At 40.6% G+C, this 23,279-nt stretch overlaps 1 protein-coding gene across 4 annotated transcripts in view; it reads right to left on the reverse strand.

Annotated features, from left to right (window-relative positions):
- Positions 1-23,279, reverse strand: part of LOC134347180 (organic cation/carnitine transporter 2-like) — a 55,939-nt gene that overhangs the window by 17,199 nt on the left and 15,461 nt on the right. For 3 of the 4 annotated variants that reach the window (XR_010018098.1, XM_063049420.1, XM_063049421.1), the window contains exons 4-8: positions 19,908-20,079; positions 16,456-16,591; positions 15,704-15,798; positions 12,495-12,709; positions 11,060-11,242 (exon numbers count right to left, since the gene is read on the reverse strand). Coding sequence is in view for 3 of the 4 variants with exons in the window: in XM_063049420.1 (XP_062905490.1) it covers positions 11,060-11,242; positions 12,495-12,709; positions 15,704-15,798; positions 16,456-16,591; positions 19,908-20,079 (801 nt within the window). In the remaining variant the exon portion in view is untranslated. The remainder of the gene's footprint in view (positions 1-11,059; positions 11,243-12,494; positions 12,710-15,703; positions 15,799-16,455; positions 16,592-19,907; positions 20,080-23,279) is intronic. The other variant, XM_063049423.1, reaches the window with a different exon arrangement.

A 23,279-nucleotide genomic window follows, 5' to 3' on the forward strand; every position in this document is an offset into this window, starting at 1 on the left:
TGAGATCTTGGTCATGAACACCTTGCATAAGTTGGTACCCCAGTATTGAATTGATTTAAGTATTAAATAGCTGGAAGCTGATTTAAAGAGATATTGAAGTTGTCAGATCTGCTGAAAGCATAGATTCCATTATCATCTCCCTTGCCTTAAATCTCTCAGGTCCCCAGTCAATTCTTCCATCTTGATTACCAATTCATATTCTTTACTTCTGACCCATGATGCTTGCTGGTAATCTTCCTTCAACTGGGTAGTCTGGCCCTCACCTATTCTGACCGATGATTTCCTCTTACACATGTACGCCACCGTGACCTTCATTCTACAGCTGCTCATCAACTTTATCACAGCAGCTGACTAACCTGCCAATTTGTCAGTCTGCTCAGAGAGGAAGATAGTAAAAAAAAAATGCAAGGCCATGCCTTTACACCCAACAGGAACTCAAGTGTTCCCAGAATTTCCTGAATCCTCACATAGAGCTAGATACTCCTGTTCCTTTCTCCTACCCGCATAATGACTGGGACTTGATTGTTTGTGGCCTTTTGTGATTATCACAATAATGAGAACTGGTGCACAGAGAAGCCTGAATTGTCTTGCGCAAATTCAGATCAGCCAGCTACTTCTTCTGAATTTTGAACTTTCTCCCAGGAGTACAAAATAATACGTATTTTTGAGAGCATTCTAATTATCACCAATACTTTTTTTTCATAAAAATGCAAGACTAATTCTAAGTATTTTGACAAGGCAATAGTTTAATATAGACTTCAGTTCAGGGAAAGGGGTTTGTTTTGTTGTTGTGTATGTTGGTCCTGTGATGTTCTGCTGAACACAATGGGGCACGCTATGGTGGAGCTGGATTGTGAGGCAACACTTGCAAGCTGCCTGCAGCACATCCTCAGATTGTGTTGGTTATTAACCTAAAAATGACACATTTCACTGCATCTTTTGATGTACTTGTGATTAATAAATAAATTTAAATCTGGTCTCACTGTAAGATTTAGAAGTTGCTCTCAAGAGACGTGCACATATTCAGCCTTACACTGGACTATACTGAGGGAGAGCTGCAGGGTCAGAGGTCAAGTCTCTCAGATTACATATTAAACTGAGGCCATGACCTGCCCCCCATAGTACCAACTCAAAGAAAAACATAGAGCTTTTCCTAACTTTTTAAAACTTTTCCAGATGGCTATTATTTATCCATCTGCTAAAACTCGAGAGAAATAAAAACATGTTATCAATTGATTTATTTAATAGCCATGTCCCTAAATTTGCTGTGTGAAACAATGGCTGCTGCATTAAACTAAATTGTCTTTCATTTGGCTTTAAAATATATTGACATATCCTGAAGCCATGGAAGCCCCCAGGTAAATACGAATTCCTTTACCCTTTCATTACTAATTTGTTTTGTGCTTTCGCAAATGCATTTATCAGTTTACAGTAATCTTAGACACCCTCAGCAGCTGCTTCCTGCAGTAAATGCATTTCAGTATCCTGATATCCAGCTGTATTTGTGTTTCCTTGCAGACACTGTTGCAGTTCAGGCAACTGCATTGCTTTCATAGAAAATATGAGTGGATTTAATTGCCTGTTGTTTATAACATGTTGATAAACCAGTTTAGCTGAGCTGATTTAAGGGAATTAAAATGATTGTCTAGTTTGTACCTTCAAACACTTGAACATCCAATGAGTCACGTTTCAAGGGCTGATTGTGAAGTATAAATATTCAGGCATTTGTAATTCTAGAAGGGCTAGCTCTTCCTTGTTTTCAGTGAAGTAAGTAATAAGACCCTAAGAATTAGGAGCAGAATTAGGCAATTTGGCCCATTGAGTCTGCTCCACCATTCATCATGGTCTCAGCCCAAAACATTGTCTGTTTACTCTTTTCCATAGATGCTGCCTGGCCTGCTGAGTTCCTTCAGCATTTTGTGTGGTTCACTTGGATTTCTAGCATCAGCAGATTTTCTCTTGTTTGTGACTTCACTATGGTTGATCCATTTCTCTCTCAGACCGTCTCCTGCCTTCTCCCAGTATCCCTTCATGCCCTGACTAACCATGAATCTATCAAACTCTACCTTAAATATACACAAAGACTTGGCCTCCACAGCTGCCCGACTCAATGAATTCCACAGATTCACCACTCTCTGAATAAAGAAATTCCTCCTCATCTCCAGTCTAAATGGACGTCCTTCTATTCTGAGGCTGTGTCCTCTGGTCTTGGACTCCCCTAACACAGGAAACATCCTCTCCACAATCACTCTGTTGAAGCCTTTCAACATTCAATAGATTTCAATGAGATCCCCCCCTTATTCTTCTGAATTCCAGTGAGTACAGGCCCAGGGCAATCAAATGCTCCTCATATGATAAGACTTCCAATCACAGAGTAATTTTTGTGAACCTTCTTTGAAACCTCTCCAAAGTCAGCACATCCTTTCTTAGATAAGGGGCCCAAAACTGCTCACAATACTCCAACTGAGACCTTACCGGTGCTTTCTAAAGCCTCAACATTACATCCTTGCTTTTATATTCTAGTCCTGTTGCAATGAATGCTAACAATTGCATTTGCCTTCCTCATCACCAAATCAACCTGCAAGTTAATCTGCAGGAGGACTCCCAAGTCCCTTTGCATTTCCTGATTTTTGAATTTTCTGCCCATTTAGAAAATAGTCTATATTTTTGCTCCTTCTTCCAAAGTGCATGATCATACATGTCCTGACACCGGATTCTATCTGCCATTTTGCCTGTTCTCCTAATCCGTTTAAGTCATTCTGCAGCCTCTCAGCTTCCTCAACACTACCTGTCCTTCACCTATCCTCATATCGGCTGCAAATTTGGCCACATAGTCATCAATTCCATCATCCAAGTTATTGACAGATAATGTAAAAAGAAGCGGTCCCAACACAGACCCCTGTGGAACACCACTAGTCACCAGCAGCCAACTAGAAAAGGCTCACTTTATTCCCACTCTTGCCTCCTGTCAATCAGTCAATGCTCAATCCATGCTAGTATCTTTCTTATAATACCACTGGCTCTTAACTAGTTAAGCAGTCGTATGTATAGCACCTTGTCAAAGGCCTTCTAAAATTCCAAGTACACAACATTCAGGCTTCAGCCTATTTTATTATGTGCCTCTAAGTACCCTGAAACCACAATCAACTCAAACATCTTCCCCACCACTGAGGTCAGACTAACTGACCAATAACTTCCTCTCTCCGTCCTCTCTTTCTTCTTGAAGAGTGGAGTGACATTTGCAATTTTCCTGTCCTCTGTCCATACCAGAATCCATTGATTCTTGAAAGACCATTACTAATGCCTCCACAATCTCTTCAGCTACTTCTTTCATAACCCTTGGCTGTAGACCATCTGGTCCAGTTGACTTATTTATCTTCAGATCTTTCAGTTTCCCAAGTACAGTACCTTCTCCCTAGTACTTCACACTCTTCTGACACTCTCAGACTTCTGGCACACTGCTTGTGTCTTCCATGGTGAAGACCGATGCAAAATACTTATTCAGTTCATCTGCCATTTCCTTGTCCCCCATTTCTACCTCTCCAGTATCATTTTCCAACGATTTGATATCTACTCCCACAACTCTTTTACACTTCATATATCTGAAGAAACTTTTGGCATCCTGTTAAACATCATTGGTTCACTTACCTTTGCATTCCATCTTTTTCTTCCTTATGCTTTTTTAAAAATTTGTTTTCTGTTGGCTTTTAAAAGCTTCTCAATTCTCTAATTTAGCACTATTTTTTGTTCTATTATATGCCTTTTCTTTGGCTTTTATGGTGGCTTTGGCATCATCCTGCCTTTAGAATACTACTTCTCAGGGAGTAGGTCAACTTTTCCATTTTAAATATTTCCAAGATAATTTCGTACCAATCTTCTAATGTAGGTGGTATTGGATTTAGCCATTTTCTAGTGATTGATTTCTTACTTGCCGCTAAGAGGGCCTGCAGCAACTTTATATCTTCCTTCTGTTCAAGGAACAATACATGCCCCAAATAGAGCGTCTCAAAGTTCAGAGGTATCTGGGACCTAAGTACCTTAACTAATGTTCTATGAATACCTTCCCAAAATAGACTTAATTTAGGGCAATCCCAGAAAATATGAAAATGATTTGCCTCCTTGGAGCCGCACCTTCTCCAACACATCACATTTGTATCTTTATATTTTTCTTGATATGGGGTCTTGAAGTATCTTATAATGTTTTTCCAACAATGTTCTCTCCAAGTCAAAGAATTAGTCGAGGACCATTGAAAGCTGCAGATTTTCCCCCAAGCCTCCTCTGAAAGTACCAACCCCGCTTCTTTCTCCCACTTCTCTTTAATATACAGTGTATTTACATTTTTAGCATGGGAGAGTGCATTATATAGGCGAGAAACTGATTTACTAGGTATTGAACTGCAAGCCGAATTCAGAATCTTGAAAAATTCTAATTCTACTGTTGATAGGTCTGTATATCTACAACTCTGGTTAACATAGTTTCGTATTTGAAGGTACCTAAAAAAGTCATTATGTTCTAGGCCATGTTTGTCCTGCAGGATTTGGAAACTTTGTAATACTCTTTTATCTATAAATGAGAGGTAGGTTGTAAGACCTTTCTTTATCCATACCTCTGTTGGGAAGGAATTCGGTATCATATGCACACCATCTAAAGAGTTTTAGCATGTTATTAATTCCACATGAATTAACCACCTATTTTGCTTTTATATCATCTCAATGTGTACTTAAGAATGTATAAATAATTGTAGTTTTATACATATAAAAAAATGGAAAAGGTTATATGTGTGAAAAAAGTACATGATAATTGTGAACTCCTTATCCAAATAAAAAATAAAATTAAAAAAAAAATAGAATACTACTTCTCCTGTGGGAAGCATGTATTCTATGCCTTTTGAATTGTTCCCAGAAACTCCAGCCACTGCTGTTTTGCCATCATCCTGCTAGAGCTCCCTTCCAATCAATTTTGGCCAGCTCCTCTTTCATTCCTCTGTAATTCCCTTTTCCCCACTGTAAAATGGATACATGCTTCTCCTTCTCAAATTGCAGGCCAAATTCTATCATATTATGATCACTGCACCCTAAGGCTTCCTTTACCTTAAGCACTCTAATCAATTCCGGTTCATTGCACAACACCCAATCCAGAATAGCTGATCCCCTCATGGACTCAGTCAGGAGTTGCTTTAAAAAGTCATCTCGTAGGCATTCTAGAAACTCCCCCTCTTGGGATCCAGCATCAACTTGATTTTCCCTAATCTACCTGCATATTGAAATCACCATGACTATCATAACATTGTCCTTTTGACATGAATTATCTATCTCTCATTGTAATTTGTAAGCCACATCTTTACTACTGCTCAGAGGTCTGTATATAACTCCCATCATGGTCTTTTTACCTTTGCAGTTTCTTAGCTCTACCCACAAGGATTCTGCACCTTCCAATCTAATATCACCTCTTTCTAATGATTTGATTTCATTTTTTACCAACAGAGCCACCCCGTCCTCTCTGCCTACCCGTCTGTCCTTTCAATACAGTGTGCATCCTTGGACATTAAACTCCTAGCTATAATTTTCTTTCAGCGGCAATTCAGTGATGCCAATAAAGTCATATACGCCAATCTGTAACTGTGCAATGAGTTCATCTGCCTTATTCTGCACACTGTGTCTATTCATTTATAACACCTTCAGTCCTGTATTCATCACCCTTTACAATTTTGTCCCCCTTTTACATTGCAACTCGTCCCATTGACTGCAATTTTGCCCTATCATCAGCCTCTCCTTTCTAGCAGTCTTACTATACACTGCCTCTTTGTAAACCAACCACCTCGACCTCAGCCCTACCAGTCTGGCTCCTATCCCCCTGCCAAATTAGTTTAAACCTTCCCAATCAGCTCCAGCAAACCTGTCTGCAAGGATTATTGCGCCCCTCCCCCTTGGGTTCAGATACAACCCACTCCTTTTGTGCAGGTCGTACCTTCACTAGAAGAGATCCCAAATGATCCAGAATTCTGAAGCCTTACTCCCTGCACCAGTTCCTCAGCCACAGAGGCAAATCCTCCTCTTCTCACCCTCACTGGTGCATGGCACAGGCAGCAGTCTAGGGATTAATATCCTGGAGGTGCTGCTTTTCAGCTTTCTAGCTAGCTCCCGAAAATCCCTCTTCAGGACCTCTTCACCTTTCTTGCCTATGTCATTAGTGCCAATATGAACCAAGACTTCTGGCTGCTCACCCTCCCCCTTTAAAATGCTGTGGACCCAAACCAACACATCCCTGACCCTGGCACCTGGGAGACAACATACTCTCCAGGTGTTTCTATCATGTCCTGCAGGCTTCTTCACCTCTCTTCTCTTCTGAGGCACAGCACCAGAATCAGTGCTGGGATCCCGGTCACTGCAGCTCCTCCCTGGTAGTTGGCTCCTTAACAGTATCCAAAGTGGTGTACTTATTATTGAAGTGAACAGCCACATGGGTATGCTGCCCATTTTCCTTCCTTCTCCTGACAGTCACCCCAATACCTGCCTCCTGCAACTTAGTGGTGTCTACCTCCCTGTAGCTCCTAGCTATCACTTCCTCAGTCTCTCATATGAGCCAAAGGTCATCCAGATGCAGCTCCAGTTCCTTAACATGTTCGCCAAGTAGCTGCAGCTCTGTGCACCTGGTACAGATGTAATTATCCAAGAGGCGATAAGTCTCTCAGAATTCCCGCATCTCCCACACAGAACAAAACACAGACCCTGGAGCCATTTTCGGTGCACTAACTGTGCCTTAACAGATGAGGAACAAAATATAAGGAAAAAGAAGAAACTTACAAGGTACTTACCTTGTCCAAGCCTGGTAAGCCAAAGCCACTCCAACACTGCCCCATTCACACAATGGCTGCTCTGTTTGCCCTTTGTCCCTGCCTTATTTTTATTTGCCCTTTCTAATGAATCCCTTCACTGATTGGGCTCAGTCCAGCTCTGAAAACTGCTGCAAAGTGCTGCTTTTAAAATTTTTCAGCTACAAACCTACATGAAATTGTCACTTCTCGTGCTCCCACTCACTGATTGGACACAGTCTCACTTAGTCACAATAATAGGTACTAAACCTGATAAATGACGAATTTCCTGGAACATTCATCAAAAATAGAGTACTAGATAAGGGAAAAGACTGGATAATCAGATGACAGAAATCTTAACCTTGCCTCTCTCAATAATCATACTCTATAATGACCTCCCTATCTTCTATGTCCTTCTTATCAGTAAGTGATGATGAAAAGTATCTATTTAGGATCTTGCCAATATCATCCACCTGCAAGCACATACTTTCTTCTTTATCCTTGAGTGATCTACTTTCTCCCTTATTATTCTTAATGTGGATGCAGGATGCCTTGAGATTCTCTTTATTCCTACTTGACAAGGATCTTTCATAAACCCTTCAGGCACTTGTAATTCCCTTCTTGATTTCATCTCTTACTTTATAATCCTCAAGGACCACGTTTGATCTTAGCTTCCTAAATCTTACTTAAGCTTCCTTTTTCCTCTTGACTAAATTCGTTATCTCTCCCTTGCCTTGCTATCCTTGTCCTTTCTTCTCACTGGGACACATCTTTCCTGTACTCTGTGCAGTTGACTTTAAACCCACTTCATAAGTCAGATGTGGACTTGCCCAAGAAAGCAATTCCCAATTAGCTCTCCCTAATTCCTGCCTCAAACATTCTTTTCGTTTGTTGTACCCCAATATAATACAGATGTGTATTTAATATTATTTGAGTGATATTGTTAATATATTGTTTGATGAGGCACTTTTTGCTTGTTTACATAATTCATTACTGGTTATATGTAAAAGTATATGAATGGCATACGTCATTATGCCACCAGGTCAGGGGTGAGCATCCCACTAAAGAGAAACTAAGTAGACACTACCCCAGCTCCCATGTTTTTCTTTTGATTTATTTTTGCAGTTACAAAACATAATAATAGTAACAAGTAAGAATTAAAACAAACCCGAGATGACTAACTGTTTGTTGAAATGCAGCATGTTTTTCTTCGGAAGGGGAGAGAAATATTTGAGTTGTAAAAATGGCAGGAAATGGACAAAATTCATGGGCCTATAAACAGCGAGTTTATAGATGATAAGAATAATTTTTAAAAAGCAGAAATGACTGATTACATTGGAAAGATACTGTAGATGTGTTTGATTGCACCACAGGTAACTGGCTGATGTATATTGAATGAATAGAGCAGTAATTTAAAACAAATGGAATAGCTGATAAGAAACAAGTGCCAGTTTCGCTGAGTGCAATTGGTGAAAAAGCATACAATTTACTCAGAAGTTTAACTGCTCCAAACAAACCAACCATAATGATATTTGCTGATATTGTGAAGGCAAATGCAGAAATATTTAGAACTAAAACTATTGTTGATTGTAAAATGCTTCAAATTTCATAAAGGGAATCAAAAGTAAAGGGAGTCCATTTTAGTTTATGTGGCTGAATTGAAGAGATTGTCCAAGCATCATCAGTTCAGTGATGTTTAATGAAGCAGAGAGAGATTGCTTAGTTTGCGGAATCTTACAAGAAAGCATTCGAAAATGTTTTCTAACTGAAGCACAACTCACATTTAAAAGAGCAGTTGAAATTGCTGTATTAATGGAAACAGCAGCCAGAGAGGCAAGTGAGTTTCAATCAGGAAGAAAGTAAATGTGAACAAAATTACAATGTCTAACCAGAAATCTGCCTGGCCAAACAAATTGTGTTACCATTGTCGTAGGGGCTCAAAGAATACCAGATGAATGATTTAAAGGTGAAATTTGCAGAAAATACAACAAAGTAGAACACATACAAAGAGCATGTCAGGTAGACAAAAATAAATGGACTGCACGGGGAAAGGGGAAAAAAAGTCAAATTGCTGTTCCAAAAAGTTCTTTAATCTGCATACTGTTGATGAAAAATCTGATAATAATGAGTGACACAGGATTGAGTAGTCTTGAGATTTACAATGTGAATTCTAACGAGAGACGTGCAATGTGACTTACACCAGAAGTGAATGGCAAATTAATTAAAATGGAATTGGACATCAACTTGGCTGTTTCATTCATTCCACAATATGAGTTTGAATAGCATTTCAAGCTACTGAACTGAAGCCTGCTGATATACAACTAATAACTTATAATGGAGAAAAGATAACTTCTGTGAGAATTATGTACATTCATAACAGTGAAATACATCAACCAACAAGCCATGTTGGGTTTGTATGTTGCAAAAAATAGAGAGTCGGCTTTGTGGGTACATAATTGGCTGAGACAACAACATGATTAGAGATTCATTCAAGCTTGCTTGTGATGCCTCCGCTATGTTATAGATGCAGTCACGTTACATGTTATGAGTGATGGAAGTGAACATCTCATGGACTTTGTATCATGTTCACTTACCTCTGCAGAGTTAATTTATGCACAGATTGACAGAGAGGCTTTGAGTCTGGTTTGGGGTGTAAAACATTTAAACCAGTACTTGTGTGGGCTAGAGTTTTCCTTTAGTAGTGATCATCCACCACTAGTGTCCATTTTCAATCCACAGTATGAATGAAAAGATGAGCTTTATTTTTTAAAGGACACAATTACCACATCAAATTCAAGAGGATAACTATTCATGGAATTGATGATGGATTGTCCCATTTACCCTTGGAAAAGGAAGTACCTGAAAATATTCAAAAGAGGACGCTCCTCTTGAAGTATGCTCCCTATTGCAAATCAAATGTCTCCCTTTTACAGCAGAGATGATCCTTAGGGAAACCAGAAAGGACCCCACACTGTTTCAAGACAACATAGCAACCCAAAATGGCTGGAATGTGCAGAAGAAATTCCAGTTCCCCCCCATTTTCACCAGCATCTGCTGAATTTGCCCTAGAGTGGCATTGCATTCTGTGGGGCTTGAGAGTTGTACCATGGTTATCGTACCTTCCGAGCTGAGAGCTAAAGTGTTGGAAGATTTACACGCTGGTTGTCTAGCTATGGTCAAAATGAAAGCATTGGCTTGAAGCTTTGTCAAGTGCCCTGGGATACATCAGCAGATCAAGCAGATTGCCAGGCACTGTTTGAGATGCTAATACGTCCAGAAGATACCAAGAGCAGCACCTCTCCATCCCTGGGCATGGCACACATTGCCCTAGCAGGGTGGTCTACCTTGTCAGGAAAGACGTTAACCCACAAGAGTATGAAATCCTCCACAGTGATTAAATCTTTAGGCTTGAATGGGATAATGCAAAATTTATTATGCTGTGGATGGATATATAGTAGCTATATTATATGGTATACTGTGTATATAAAATGACTAGAGCACAATGTGTTAGATATTTGAGATATTTGAAGTGCATTGTCTATTGAGTTGGAGTTTATAGCTAAGCAGGGAGGAGTGTTGTGTATTTAATATTTCAGTAGCATTGTAAATATATTGCTTGACTAAGCATTCTTAGTTTATTCATTATGGGTTATGTGTAAAAGTAAATGAATGGTACATGTCATTATGCCAGCACATCATATGTGAGCACATCATGTTTTCCCAGGCTCCCATCTTTAACTCTCAATTAGTTTTTGGAGTAACAAAAACTTTTCTGCGAGATCCACACTTCATTTATACCTATCTTGAAACTGTGGAGCTTTGATCACTGTTTCCTAAATGTTTTCCCATTGAAAGGTAAACCACCTGACCAATCTCACTTCCTGATACCAGGTCCAGTACGGCCCTCTTCTAGTTGGACCATCTGATACTGATAGTGATTCAAGAAACCCTCTTGGATACATCTAACTTATTTTGCCCCATCTAAACCTGTTACACCAAGGAAGTTGCAGTCTCTATCAGGGAAGTTGAAGTCATCCATGGCACCAAGCTTGTTTTTATTTATTTATTTATTCATACATACATACACACACATTTTCCAAATCTGCCTGCATATCTCTTCTTCAATGTTCAATGGCTATTGGTGTGTCTGTAGTACAATCCAGTCAGAGTGATTGTAGCTTTCTTATTTTTGAGTTTTACCCATTAAAAAGAAGAAAATACACATAGAATCTGAATGTTTCACTTACCCATGTAACTAATGTAGGGGGAGAAGATATTGCTGATTCTGGATGCTATGGAACATACGCCAACTCCCATGTTCCTCACCACAGTGGGATACAGCTCAGATGAGTAGATGTAGACTATTGTGAAGGCTGCTGTAACACCAGATTTACCAATCATCACCAATATTGTGACCACAAGTTGAAGAGCTGAAGAATACAAATACTTTGTATTTAGTGTGTACTGAAAATTACATGACTGCAAAAAAAAAACAGCAGGAACAGAGGGAAGAACTTCCTTCATTGTTGCTGAAAATACTGACCTAAATTTTTCACCCTTTCCTACCCCAATGTCATGAAATCTGTGTCAAATTCAGCAAGTTGTAGAGTTATACAATGGGACACTCTCATACTTCAATGTAAATGTTAATCAATTTTGGAATATTGTGGGCAGTTCTGGACTCCATTCTTGAGAAGGGATGTACTTGCCTCAAAGGAAATACAAAAAAAAGGTAGGAGAAATTCCAAGCCTTACTTATGAGATTGCAAGTTCATCATTACTGTTTCCGGTCATCCTTGCATTTGACAAGCTTGGCAAGTGGAAGAGCCGAGACATCAGCAATACCATCCAGTCATGTGCAATTGTTCCGTGTGTTCTGAGAGGCCTGTATGGTCCTTAAACTAATCATGCTGAAATAAGCTTTCAACATCCCTCTGAAACCTGCTTCTGAGGAAGGATCTCCTCTAAGCAGGTCCCAGTTCAGTGCTGGAAGCCTTGCTCAGATAGGTCCCTTAAATTAATAATTTGCCTTGGGCCACTGAACATCTAAGCCGACCCTGCACATAGTGATGACCTCAACTTATCCACAAGCTCATGACCTTCACCCCATTCTTACAACATGCATAGACACCCTCTTACTCCCCCTTGAGATGTCACCCAGCTGTACCCATATGTTGAGAAATGGCAACAAATCACAAACCCAGTGAGACCACCAACACCACCCCCACCCCCAATCCTACCACCTCCATACGACTACCAATACCCACACAGACTGCTGCGCTGCGGAACACACTAAAACCCAAGTTCTCTTCGATCCTTGTGCGGCACCAAATGTCACTGCGGCAGCCCATAGACAGATTGTATATTGGACCCATTCCACGGTAACTGTTCAATGCTCCACCAGTTGGTGTAAGGTTATCAAGGACTGGAATGTGGAATTGGACTAAATACCTATTTTGGGTAGGCTTAGAGATCAACTTAGCTGTTTGTTACAGAAGGTGGGGAGTTGGTTCCAGAGGTACACAGCGATCAGCTGGGTTGCTTAAATACAGTGGGATTCTCAGCGGTCAGTAGGGTGAAGGACAAAAACAATGGCTTAAGGATTTAGATGGGGAAATCATGTAGAAACATAGAGGAGCCAAACTCCTCATTTAAGATAAAATATATTATTTGAATACTTACTTGAAGGAACGAGCTGAATGAAAAGCAACATGGAGCCACTAAGTAGTAAGAAGATAGCAATGACAATCCGTCGAGGTGAGGCACGTATCAGCCACCAGACTATCACATATACTACAATTTCACTGGCTGCAGAGATGAAACAGTTAATGTAGGGGTCTCCATGTAGGTTTGGAGTACTGAGGGATAATCCATAGTAACCAATGGTGCAGATCAGCCTACAAGAAAATAAATATTGGTCATAATTCTTTAAATATTCATTGAAGTACTGAAGGCTTGAAATTGAAAGCCATGGTGCAGCTTGACAGAAGCCAGTTAAAGGACATCCTTGCTATGTTCAGGCTGAAAAAAATAAATGGGCAGAAGTTGGAATATCTTATTAAAAATGAAAACATATGAATTTGCCAATGATACGGAGGTCATTTTCCAAAGAAAGTATATTCTAATCTGATTGCTTCGGCAATTGGACCCAAGAGGAGAGCAGTGCACTATTTAGGGCTCATTTTGTGACTAAGGTTATACAACATGAACTCAACTTTGTTTTGAATACAATTATATAGTAATAATACTCATTAGTGTAGTTACTAGTGCAGTCATGCCAAAGTCAGATGTATCATTTCACATTCTCCAGTAGCTCGACAGCATCAGTTTACTTTCAACTTTCCACTCAATTATATCGATGTGACCATTTTATGTCACAGCTTGCATTTCAGTTGATTATCAAGTAAAAATGAGGGACCAATCTCTATATCAGTGACCCATACTTAGATAATTTATTATTCACAGCGTTACATAATATGTAATTTAATGTTGTGATTTCTTACATAATGAATATATTTAATTAACTGAAGATTTATGTTTCAAAATGATCAAGTTTTTCCCCATTATATTGTTGAGAAGGCTGAAGGTTATGGCATGGATGACATTTCAAGCATTGCAACTGGAGCTCAGCAAAAGTCTGTGAGTGAAAACAAAATACCTGTTAGAGTCACAGAAAAGTACACAAGCAGCCCCTTTGGCCTATCTAGTCTGTGTCAATTTATTCATTGATAAATCTCTCCAGACCTTGACATACGAATTTTCTTCTCACCTGGGCTACTCGCATAGATTGACACCATCCTGACATTGACAGAGACTGGGTTGCATTCTATAAAAGTGTATTAAAAAAAGCAGCAGGTAAAAGATCATGAGAAATTCCAGATTCAAAAGGGTTGTGTCATTGAACAAGCCGGCAGGTCTCAAGTACGTAACCTGTACATTAAATGAATAAGAAGAAACCAGTCTCTGGCACCTCGGTGAGTATGCCTCAGCTGTCACGGACTTTATTTGGAAATGCACGGAAGACTGTGTGTCTCGCAAGACGATCCGGGTATTCCCTAACTGGAAACCTTGGATGAATTATGAGGTCAAGTCCCTTTTAAAGGCTGGAGCTGCGGGTTTTAGGTCCAGGGATACCAGTCGTTACACGGAATCCAGGCGTGAACTCCGGAAAGCCATTACGGGCGCCAAGAGGCAATATCAAGCCAAGTTGGAAGCCCTGGCTAACCAAAGGGATGCCAGTAGACTATGGCAGGGTCTAAATGAGATCACTGGGCGCAAAGAAAAGGCTGGGAATATCAATAACTGTGGCGCTTCTCTTCCTGACGAATTTAATGTATTCTACGCAAGATTCGAACAGAAGAGGAGTGTCCTGCTCCCTCCGGATGAACCGGACCTGGTGGCATCGAGATTCATCGTCACCGAGGAGGATGTTAGAAGGGCATTCCTGAAGATAAATCCAAGGAAGGCAACGGGCCCAGATGGCATCCTGGGACGGGTTCTCCGGGCCTGTGCAAGCGAGCTAGCTGGAGTGTTTGCTGACATCTCCAACTGCTCCTTGCTTCAGTCTAAGATCTCCTCGTGTTTTAAGAAGGCAACGATAATCCCAGTGCTGAAGAAGAGCAAGATGGCATGCCTGAATGACTATCGACCGGTGGCTCTGACATCAATTGCTATGAAGTGCTTCGAGAGATTGGTTATGGCACACATCAACCACAGCCTACCGGTCAACCTCGACGCTTTGCAATTCGCCTACCGGAGCAACAGGTCAACGGCAGATGCCATCTCTCTGGCCCTACATTCCTCCTTAGAACACCTGGAGAATAAAGACGCATACGTACAGGTTTCCCCTGCTATCCAAAAGTAGTGCATTCCTATGAAAACTTTCGTAAGCCGAAATGGCGTAAAGCGAAGTAGCAATTACCATTAATTTATATGGGAGAAGTTTTTGAGCGTTCCCAGACCCGAAAAATAACCTACCAAATCATACCAAATAACACATAAAACCTAAAATAACACTAACATATAGTAAAAGCAGGAATGATATGATAAGTATACAGCCTATATAAAGTAGAAATAATGTATGTACAGTGTAGTTTCACTTACCAGAATCGGGAAGACAGCGAGCACACTGGAAAGTTCACACATTTTTCTATCATACAGTTCTTTGTAAGCCCTCAAAACATCCTGCAAACCTGCCCTAAACCTGCGTGCCCTTTCAAAATTAAAGTCATACTTTTCTGCAATCATTGCAGCACTGTCAATTGTAGCAAAAATCTCACGCAGTTCAAAGCCATGGCGGCTTGATGCTGAATGTAGTTCCCGGGGAAGCAGCTTGGTGGCGCCACTCTCGCTGCTTGGGGTGCGCACTGCCTCTATAAAGGCTCGTTGCAAAACAAACGGTGAAGGCTATTTTCGCTTTTCGTCTTTTTTCGTAAAAGCGAAAATCCTCCGGATTTTTTTCGGTTAACAAAAGCAGGTACTAATATAGGTCTTTTGTAAAAGCGAAGTGTCATAAAGCGAACTTTTGTAAAGCGGGGGATACCTGTACTGTATTCATTAAGTACCTCCTCTACCTCCTCCTGTTCCATACACACTTCACTGTCACACTTGATTGGTCCTATTCTCTCATGTCTTATCCTCTTGCTCTTCATATATCCTCTTCTATGTTCTTATTCTCTGGCAAGAGCACATTCTTTCCTTCACTTCCACTAAACTGGTAGGATGCCTGGGTATAAAGTGCACAGTTTCTAATAATGCATTCTTGTGAGGGTTAAATAATCTTCATTAAAAGAGGAATAATGTCACAATAACAAGTTTACTGCTATTTCAAACAAGGATTCTCATAGGATTAAGTTCTTATGGCACTATCTTCTAAAGAAGTTTTCACTCACCATATCAATAACAAGATGACGGTGACATTTTTTATGTTGGTTGTGGCAATCAAGTCCAAATACTTCTGTGAATGTCTTTTTGTATCAGTGGGATCCTGTGGAGATAATGTACAGAATAAACATTAACCAAGAAGGCATACATGCTGATCATAAGGTACAGAGGAGGTACGCCAGCGTTTTGTTGGGGTGGAGCACTTCATTTATGAGAAGAGACTGCTTGGCTGGGAGTGAGCAAGGCTGACAGAGGTATACAAAATTATGAGGAGTATAGAACAGATCGATAGTAGAAAGCTTTTCCCCCATAGCAAAGGTAACTTGATCTAGAGGGCATTGATTAGCGTAAGGGAGAACAGTTTAGAGGGCATCTGAGGAAGAGTATTGTCACCTAGATAACTGTTTGAATCTGGAATATCCTGTGTGAGTGTGTGGTGGAGGCAGATATTGCAACATTAAAATCACGGACCAAGTACTGGTAAATGGGAGAAGTACAGATAGTCATCATTGATTCAGTGGGCGGTAGAACCTGCTTCTCTGCTGCTTTATTCTATGGCACTATAGTAAGTTGGACTATTTCGTCTTTTGTTTAATCCACCTTAGCCTTGTCAGCACTTGGTCAACAACCCAAAGTTTCTTAATCCATTGAAGAATATTCTGACATACATAGCAATGGAAACAGAATAACTGTTTTCAAACTAGCACGGGGTAACAACAAAGCCAATAAAGTAAAATCAATAAACAAAACACCGAGTTACCACAGTAATATAAGTGGTATTGAATATTGCTCCAACATGCGTGATTCCATTTCTCCTGGCAGCCACTTTCAATATTGCCTCAGCTTCTTCCTTTCGGCCTTGAGTGAACAACCATCTGGGGGATTCAGGGATAATCCTGCAATTTAAGCAAAAACAGCTGAGTTAGAGTTATAGAGCACTACAGCACTGAAGCTCTTCAGCCAGTCGGGTCCGTGCCAAATGTATCTTCTGCCTCGTCTCATCAACCTAGATCTCCATTCTCCTCACATTCACACACTTATCCAAATTTCACTTAAATGTTGCAATATACCCTGCATTCCCCACCACTTACACTAAACTGTTAGCTTACTACTGTCAATTATCTTAACACCATTCATCAGGATTCAAATTGAGATTTATGATGTGATTTGATGTGAATTGATTCTGTTTCCTGGAAGGAAGCAGCAAATTGCCACTTTGACCTAATACATTTTTTCCCCGCTGGTCCTTAATATCTTCTTGTATGCTTCTGTTGAATTTTAATTCATGATATTATTGTGATGTATCTTGTCATATTTTTTCATACGTGAGATGTGGACATTGCTGGAAAGTGCCCCATTTATTGACCATCTCTAACAGCCCTTGAGAAGATAGTGATGAGATGGCTTCTGGAATGATTTCTTTTCTTCAGCCCTTGTAATGAAGTTGTCAAGGCTTAGACCCAGCAAGAATAAAGAAACAAAGATATACCCTCAGTGGTCACTCTATTAGCAACCTCCTGTACCTAATAAAGTGGCCACTGAGTGTACATTGGTGGTGTTCTGCTGCAGTAGCTCATCCACATCAAGGTTTGACATGTTGTGTCTTCAGGGGTGCTCTCCAGCGCACCACTGTTGTAATGCCTGGTTATCCGAGTTACTGTTGCATTCCTATCAGCTTGAACCAGTTTGGCCAATCTCCTCTGAATTTGTGCATTAAAAAAGCATTTTCACTCACAAACTATCATTCACTGGATTCAAATTTTTTTTTGCACCATCCTCTGCAAACTTTAGAGATTGTGCATGAAAATTCCCTGTAAACTTTAGAGATTGTGCATGAAAATTCCCTGTAAACTTTAGAGATTGTGCATGAAAATTCCCTGTAAACTTTAGAAATTGTGCATGAAAATACCAGGAGGTCAGCAGTTTCTGAGATACTCAAACCACTCCATCTGCCTCCAGTGGTAACACTTACATCACATTTCATCCCTATTTTGATTTAGGTCTGAACAGCAACTGAACCTCTTTACCATATCCGCATGCTTTTATGCTTTGAGTTGCTGCCACATGATTGGCTGATTAGATATTTGTATTAACAAGCAGGTGTTCATGTGTACCTAATAAACTGGCCACTGAATGCAGATGAGACAGAATGTAATTTCCATCAATGGTTATTTATTTCATTGATAAATGTTACAATTTGCATGAGAAAGAAAGCAATTTCCAAACCTTCATTACTGGTAGCGAGTTGCTCAATTCCTTCAAACAGTACAATTGTTCTTAGAGATCAGAACCTGACAAGTGCAGGATAATTGGAAAATCCCAAACACTGAGAATGAGAGGCAGATTTCACTCTTCAAAATTTAGGCCATTTTTTACACACTCAGTGGCCACTTTATTAGGTACAGGGATAGAACCCAGTGTGGCCTTTTTCTGCTGTAGGCCCTTCATTTCAAGGTTTTACATGTTGCACATTCAGAGATGTTCTTCTGCACACCACTATTACAATGAGTGGTTACTTGAGTGACTGTCTCCCTTCTGTCAGCTTGAACCAGTCTGGCAATTCTCCTCTGACCTCTCATTTAACAAGGCATTTCTGCCCACAGAACTGCCACTCATTGGATTCTTTTTGTTTTGTTTTTGCTCTGTAAATTTTAGAGACTATTATGCATGTGTAAATCCCAGGAGATCGTCAGTTTCCATAAGACCATAAGGTACAGGAGCAGGAGGCCATTCGGCCCATCGGGCCTGCGCCGCCATTCAATCATGGGCTGATCCAATTCTTCCACTCATCCCCACTCCCCTGCCTTCTCCCCATACCCTTTGATGCCCTGACTGATCAAGAACCCATCTATCTCTGCCTTAAATACACCCAATGAATTGGCCTCCCCAGCTGTCATGGCAACAAATTCCACAGATTTACCACTCTCTGAATAAAGTAATTTCTCTGCATCTCAGTTCTAAATGGACGTCCTTCAATCCTGAGGTCGTTTCTGAGATATTCAAACCACCCCGTCTTGCTCCATGGCCAAAGTCACTTGGATCACATTTCTTTCCCATTTTGATGTTTAGTCTGAACAACATCTGTACCTCTTTACCATGGGCTGTATTCGCTGGAAATCCCAGGGCTGAAATGCCTAACACGAGATGGCACAGTTTTAAGGTGCCTGGAAGTAGGTACAGAAGAGATGTGGGGACATCGGGTTTAAGTTTTTTTTACGCGGAGAGTGGCGAGTTCGTGGAATGGGCTGCCGGCAACAGTGATGGAGGCTGATACAATAGGGTCTTTTAAGAGACTCCCGGATGGGTACATGGAGCTTAGAAAAATAGGCTATGGGTAACCCTAGGTAATTTCTAAAGTAAGTACATGTTCGACACAGCATTGTGGGCCTGTATTGTGCTGTAGGTTTTCTATGTTTCTATGTCTGCTGGCTTTTAGGCATTGAGTTGCTGCCACACGATAGGCTGATTAGATATTGGCTTTAACAAACAGGTGTACAAGTATACTAATATAGTGGCCTCTGAGTGTATTTCCAAGTCAGAGTAGTGTGTGAGTAAGAGGGGAACTTAATTTTGGTTATGGATCTAAGTACCTGCTACTTCCATCTTCTCAATATTGGGCCAAGGGTTTGGAAAGAACTATCAAAGAAGACTTGGTGCATCTTTCCTGTCATTATAAGACCATAAGCTATAGGAGCAGAAGGCCATTTCACCCATTGAGTCTGCTCCACCACTTCACCATGGCTGATCCATTTCCCTCTCAACCCCAATCTCCTTCTTTCTCCCCATATCCCTTCATGCCCTGACTATCAACCTCATCCTTAGGTATACCCAGTGACTTGGCCTCTACAACTGCCTGTGGCAATGAATTCCACATATTCAGTACTCTCTGGCAAAATTAATTCCTCCTCATCTCCATTCTAAATGGACATCCCCATATTCCAAGGTAGTGTCCTCTGGTCTCAGACTTCCCCACCATAGGAAACATCCTCTCCAAATCTACTCCACTGAGGCCTTTCAACGCTCGATAGGCCCCCCCTCATTCTTCTGAATTCCAGTGAATACAGGCCCAGAGTCATCAAACGATCCTCATATGATAAGCCTTTCATTCCAAGAATTATTTTTGCAATCCTCCTTTGAACCTTCTCCAATGTCAGCACATCCCTTCCTATACTTCCATTACAAGTCCAATCAATGAATAATAACTGTACTCACCACCACAGAGCAACATATAGGATTTCCGGAAGAGTCAAAGTGAGTAGTAGCATCTTCCAATCTCTGATTAAATAAGCAAGGACGGGTAGGAGAATGTAGCCAATGGCAAAAAACATACAGATGCCAAGTGTCGAGAAAGCAACCCTCTCAGACTTGCCAAGGATTTCTATCCCTATTCCAGAAGAAAAGTGTATAAAAAGTAAGCAAATCACAATTAACCAACAAACCATAACCTTGGTCTGGGGTTTCTTCTCCAGTTCTTTCTTGGTACAATATAGCCCAAAATGACATAACATGCTAAAGATCATAATGCTTGAATTGAATTGACTTTATTACTTACATCCTTCATATACACAAGGAGTGAAAATCTTTATGCTACGTCCTCATCTAAATGTGCAATGTGCAATTATAGCAACTTATAATAAATATTATGTCCAATAGGATAGTCAATATAACAGAAATACAGTAGCGTCAGCATGAATTAAGCAGTCTGATGGCCTGGTAGAAGAAGCTGTCCCGGAGCCTTTTGGTCCTGGCTTTTATGTTGCAGTACCATAACCCGGATGGCAGCAGCTGGAACAGTTTGTGGTTGGGGTGACTCAGGTCCCCAATGATCCTACGGGCTCTTTTTACACACCTGTCGCTGTAAATGCCCTGAATAGCGGGAAGTTCACATCTACAGATGGGCTGGGCTGTCTGCACCACTCTCTGCAGAGTCCTGTGATCGAGGAAAGTACAGTTCCCACACCAGGCAATGATCAATATAGGTTTAATGCAAGTGGACTTTCTATTATCAAGTGTTTATGGAAACATTACATAAGAAACAGGTCCTGTCCAAAGACTGAGCATGGCACATCGTGAGTCTGACTATCGGCAGCTTATGCTAGTCATGTTTAATTCAAGACCATGTGGAAGGTCCAGAAATGCAACCAAAATTTGGTGCTGGGACATTAAAAGGTAGATATTAAATCATAGTAATATGATGTTTGTTTCAGTTTACAGAAAATTGATCTGCATTCTAATATAACATTTTTTAGATTGAGTGACGTTCAGTAAATTGAAATTAAATTACTTGAGTTTGATGACTTGATACAGTGGCCATGAAGAAACCCGTTTGTTCAGAATATTCCTTATATAGGCCTACTTACAGAATAAAATTCTAGGAATTTTTCAGGTATTTCAATCGCGGTTTGTATGTCCTGACCTTAAATGTAGTCAGTGGCCAGTTTATTAAGTATACCAGTACACCTGCTTGTTATACAAATATCTAATTAGTTAGTCACGTGGCAGCAACTCAATGCATAAAACCATGCAGATATGGTCAAGAGGTTCACTTGTTGTTCTGACTAGACATCAGAATGGGGAAGAAACGTGATCTAAGTGACTTTGACCATGGAATGATTGTTGGTGATGGACAGGGTGTTTTGACTATCTCAGGAGCTGCTGACCTCCTGGGGTTTTCATGCACAACAGTCTCTAGAGTTTACAGAGAATGGTGCGAAAAACAAAAAAAAATCTAGTGAGCAGCAGTTCTGTAGGTAAAAACTCCTTTTTAATGACAGAGGTCAGAGAAGAATGGTCAGACAGGTACAAGCTGATGGAAAAGCAACAATAACTCAAATAACCACGGGTTACCACTGAGGTCTGCAGAAGAGCATCTCTGAATACACAACACGGCGAAGCTTGAAGTGGATGGGCTGCAGCAGTGGAAGATCACCCTGGGTTCCACCCTTGTACCTAATATGGTAGCCACTGAGTGTATATGAAGGAAACAATGTTCAATAGTTCTCTTCTGGAGAGGAAACTAGTATTCTTACTCAGTCTCTTGGGTGTTTCTAACCCAACCACATTGTTGGCACTTAAATGGACTCCCAGGAAGACACAGACCTAAGGGATATTAGGAATTTGTAAGAAAAGGAGGCCTTGCAGTAATGTCCACTTCAGGAAAAATGAGTGTAATAATGATATTAAGCTGATAACCAAAATCTTAGTTAGAACATAGTGCACAGAACACCACAGCATAGTACAGGTCCTTCACCCCACACTGTTGTGCTGAGCTTTTCTCCCACTCTGAGATCAATCTAACCCTTCCCTCTAACACATCATTTTTCTATCATCCATGTGCCTATCTAAGATTTTCTTAAATGCCCCTAATGTATCTGCCTCTACCACCACTCTTGACAGCGTGTTCCACACACCCACCACTCTCTGTATAAAAAATTTACCTCTGACATCCCCCTTATAATTTCCTTCAATCACCTTAAAATTATGCCCCCAGTATTAGCTATTTAAACTCTGGGAAAAAGTCTCTGGCAATCCAGTTGACCTATGCCTCTTACCATCTTGTACACCTCAATCAGCTCAATCTTCATCCTCCTTCGTTCTCAAGAGAAAGCCCTAGCTCACTTAACCCATCCTCATAAGACATGATATCTAATCCAGACAGCATCTTGGTAAATCTCTTCCACACCTTCTCTAAAGCTTCCACATCCTCCCTATAATGAGAACCAGAACTGAACACAATATTCCTAATGTGGTCTAACCAGGATTTAAGGAGTTGCAACATTTCTTCACGACTCTAGAATTCAGTCGCCCGACTGGTGAACACACCATACACCTTCTTAACCACCCTTCTAATCAAGGCTGGTAGGTTATCATAAGTATCTAACAAGGGAAAGCTTTTCAACTATTCTCTGATTCATAGTTACAGTGAATTGTAAATACTAAGCAAAATGTGAGTGCTTGCCTTTTCTCTTTGCTAAAGAGATCAGAATAAAGAATAGACTGTTCTGTGGACAAAATGGGGAAACCATCTGATTCAGTCCACAAGCAAGAGTTGAAGACACCATTCATTAATCGGGTGTTTTGATCATTTGAGTACCTACATATAACAGCTAAGATACTGGGAGAACCCTGTTTTTTTCTCTAAATTAGTGTTATGATGAACCCTCAACTGAAATTTAATTAGAAGAGATCCACCACTGACAGCTACAGTATTTTGTCAGATTAGTTGGCCATGTCTATCACCTCATATGCAGCAAGTATAGTACTGGCAAAAGTCTTATGCATATACATATAGCTAGGGTGCCTAAGGCTTTTGCGTAGTACCGTATTTGTCACCATGAAGTGAAGATCTGTAATCTGGCGGGAGCAAATGATGTTGGGCGTGGTGAGGGTGGTGCTCTGTCAGAGGAATGTGGGACAGGTGGCAGAGAAGGAATGCAAGGAGCAGGGGTTGGCGCAGATGCAGACACACACAGCCCTGAGACATCTGCAAGGTCATTGGAATCAAAATAATTGGTTCATTGATCATTACAGAATGTCTCTCTGGTGCTTCCCACTCCCTCTCCTCTCCCTTCCCCTTTTCCCAAC

Source organism: Mobula hypostoma, chromosome 5 (assembly GCF_963921235.1).
Source record: "Mobula hypostoma chromosome 5, sMobHyp1.1, whole genome shotgun sequence".
NCBI classification, from domain to species: Eukaryota; Metazoa; Chordata; class Chondrichthyes; order Myliobatiformes; family Myliobatidae; genus Mobula; species Mobula hypostoma.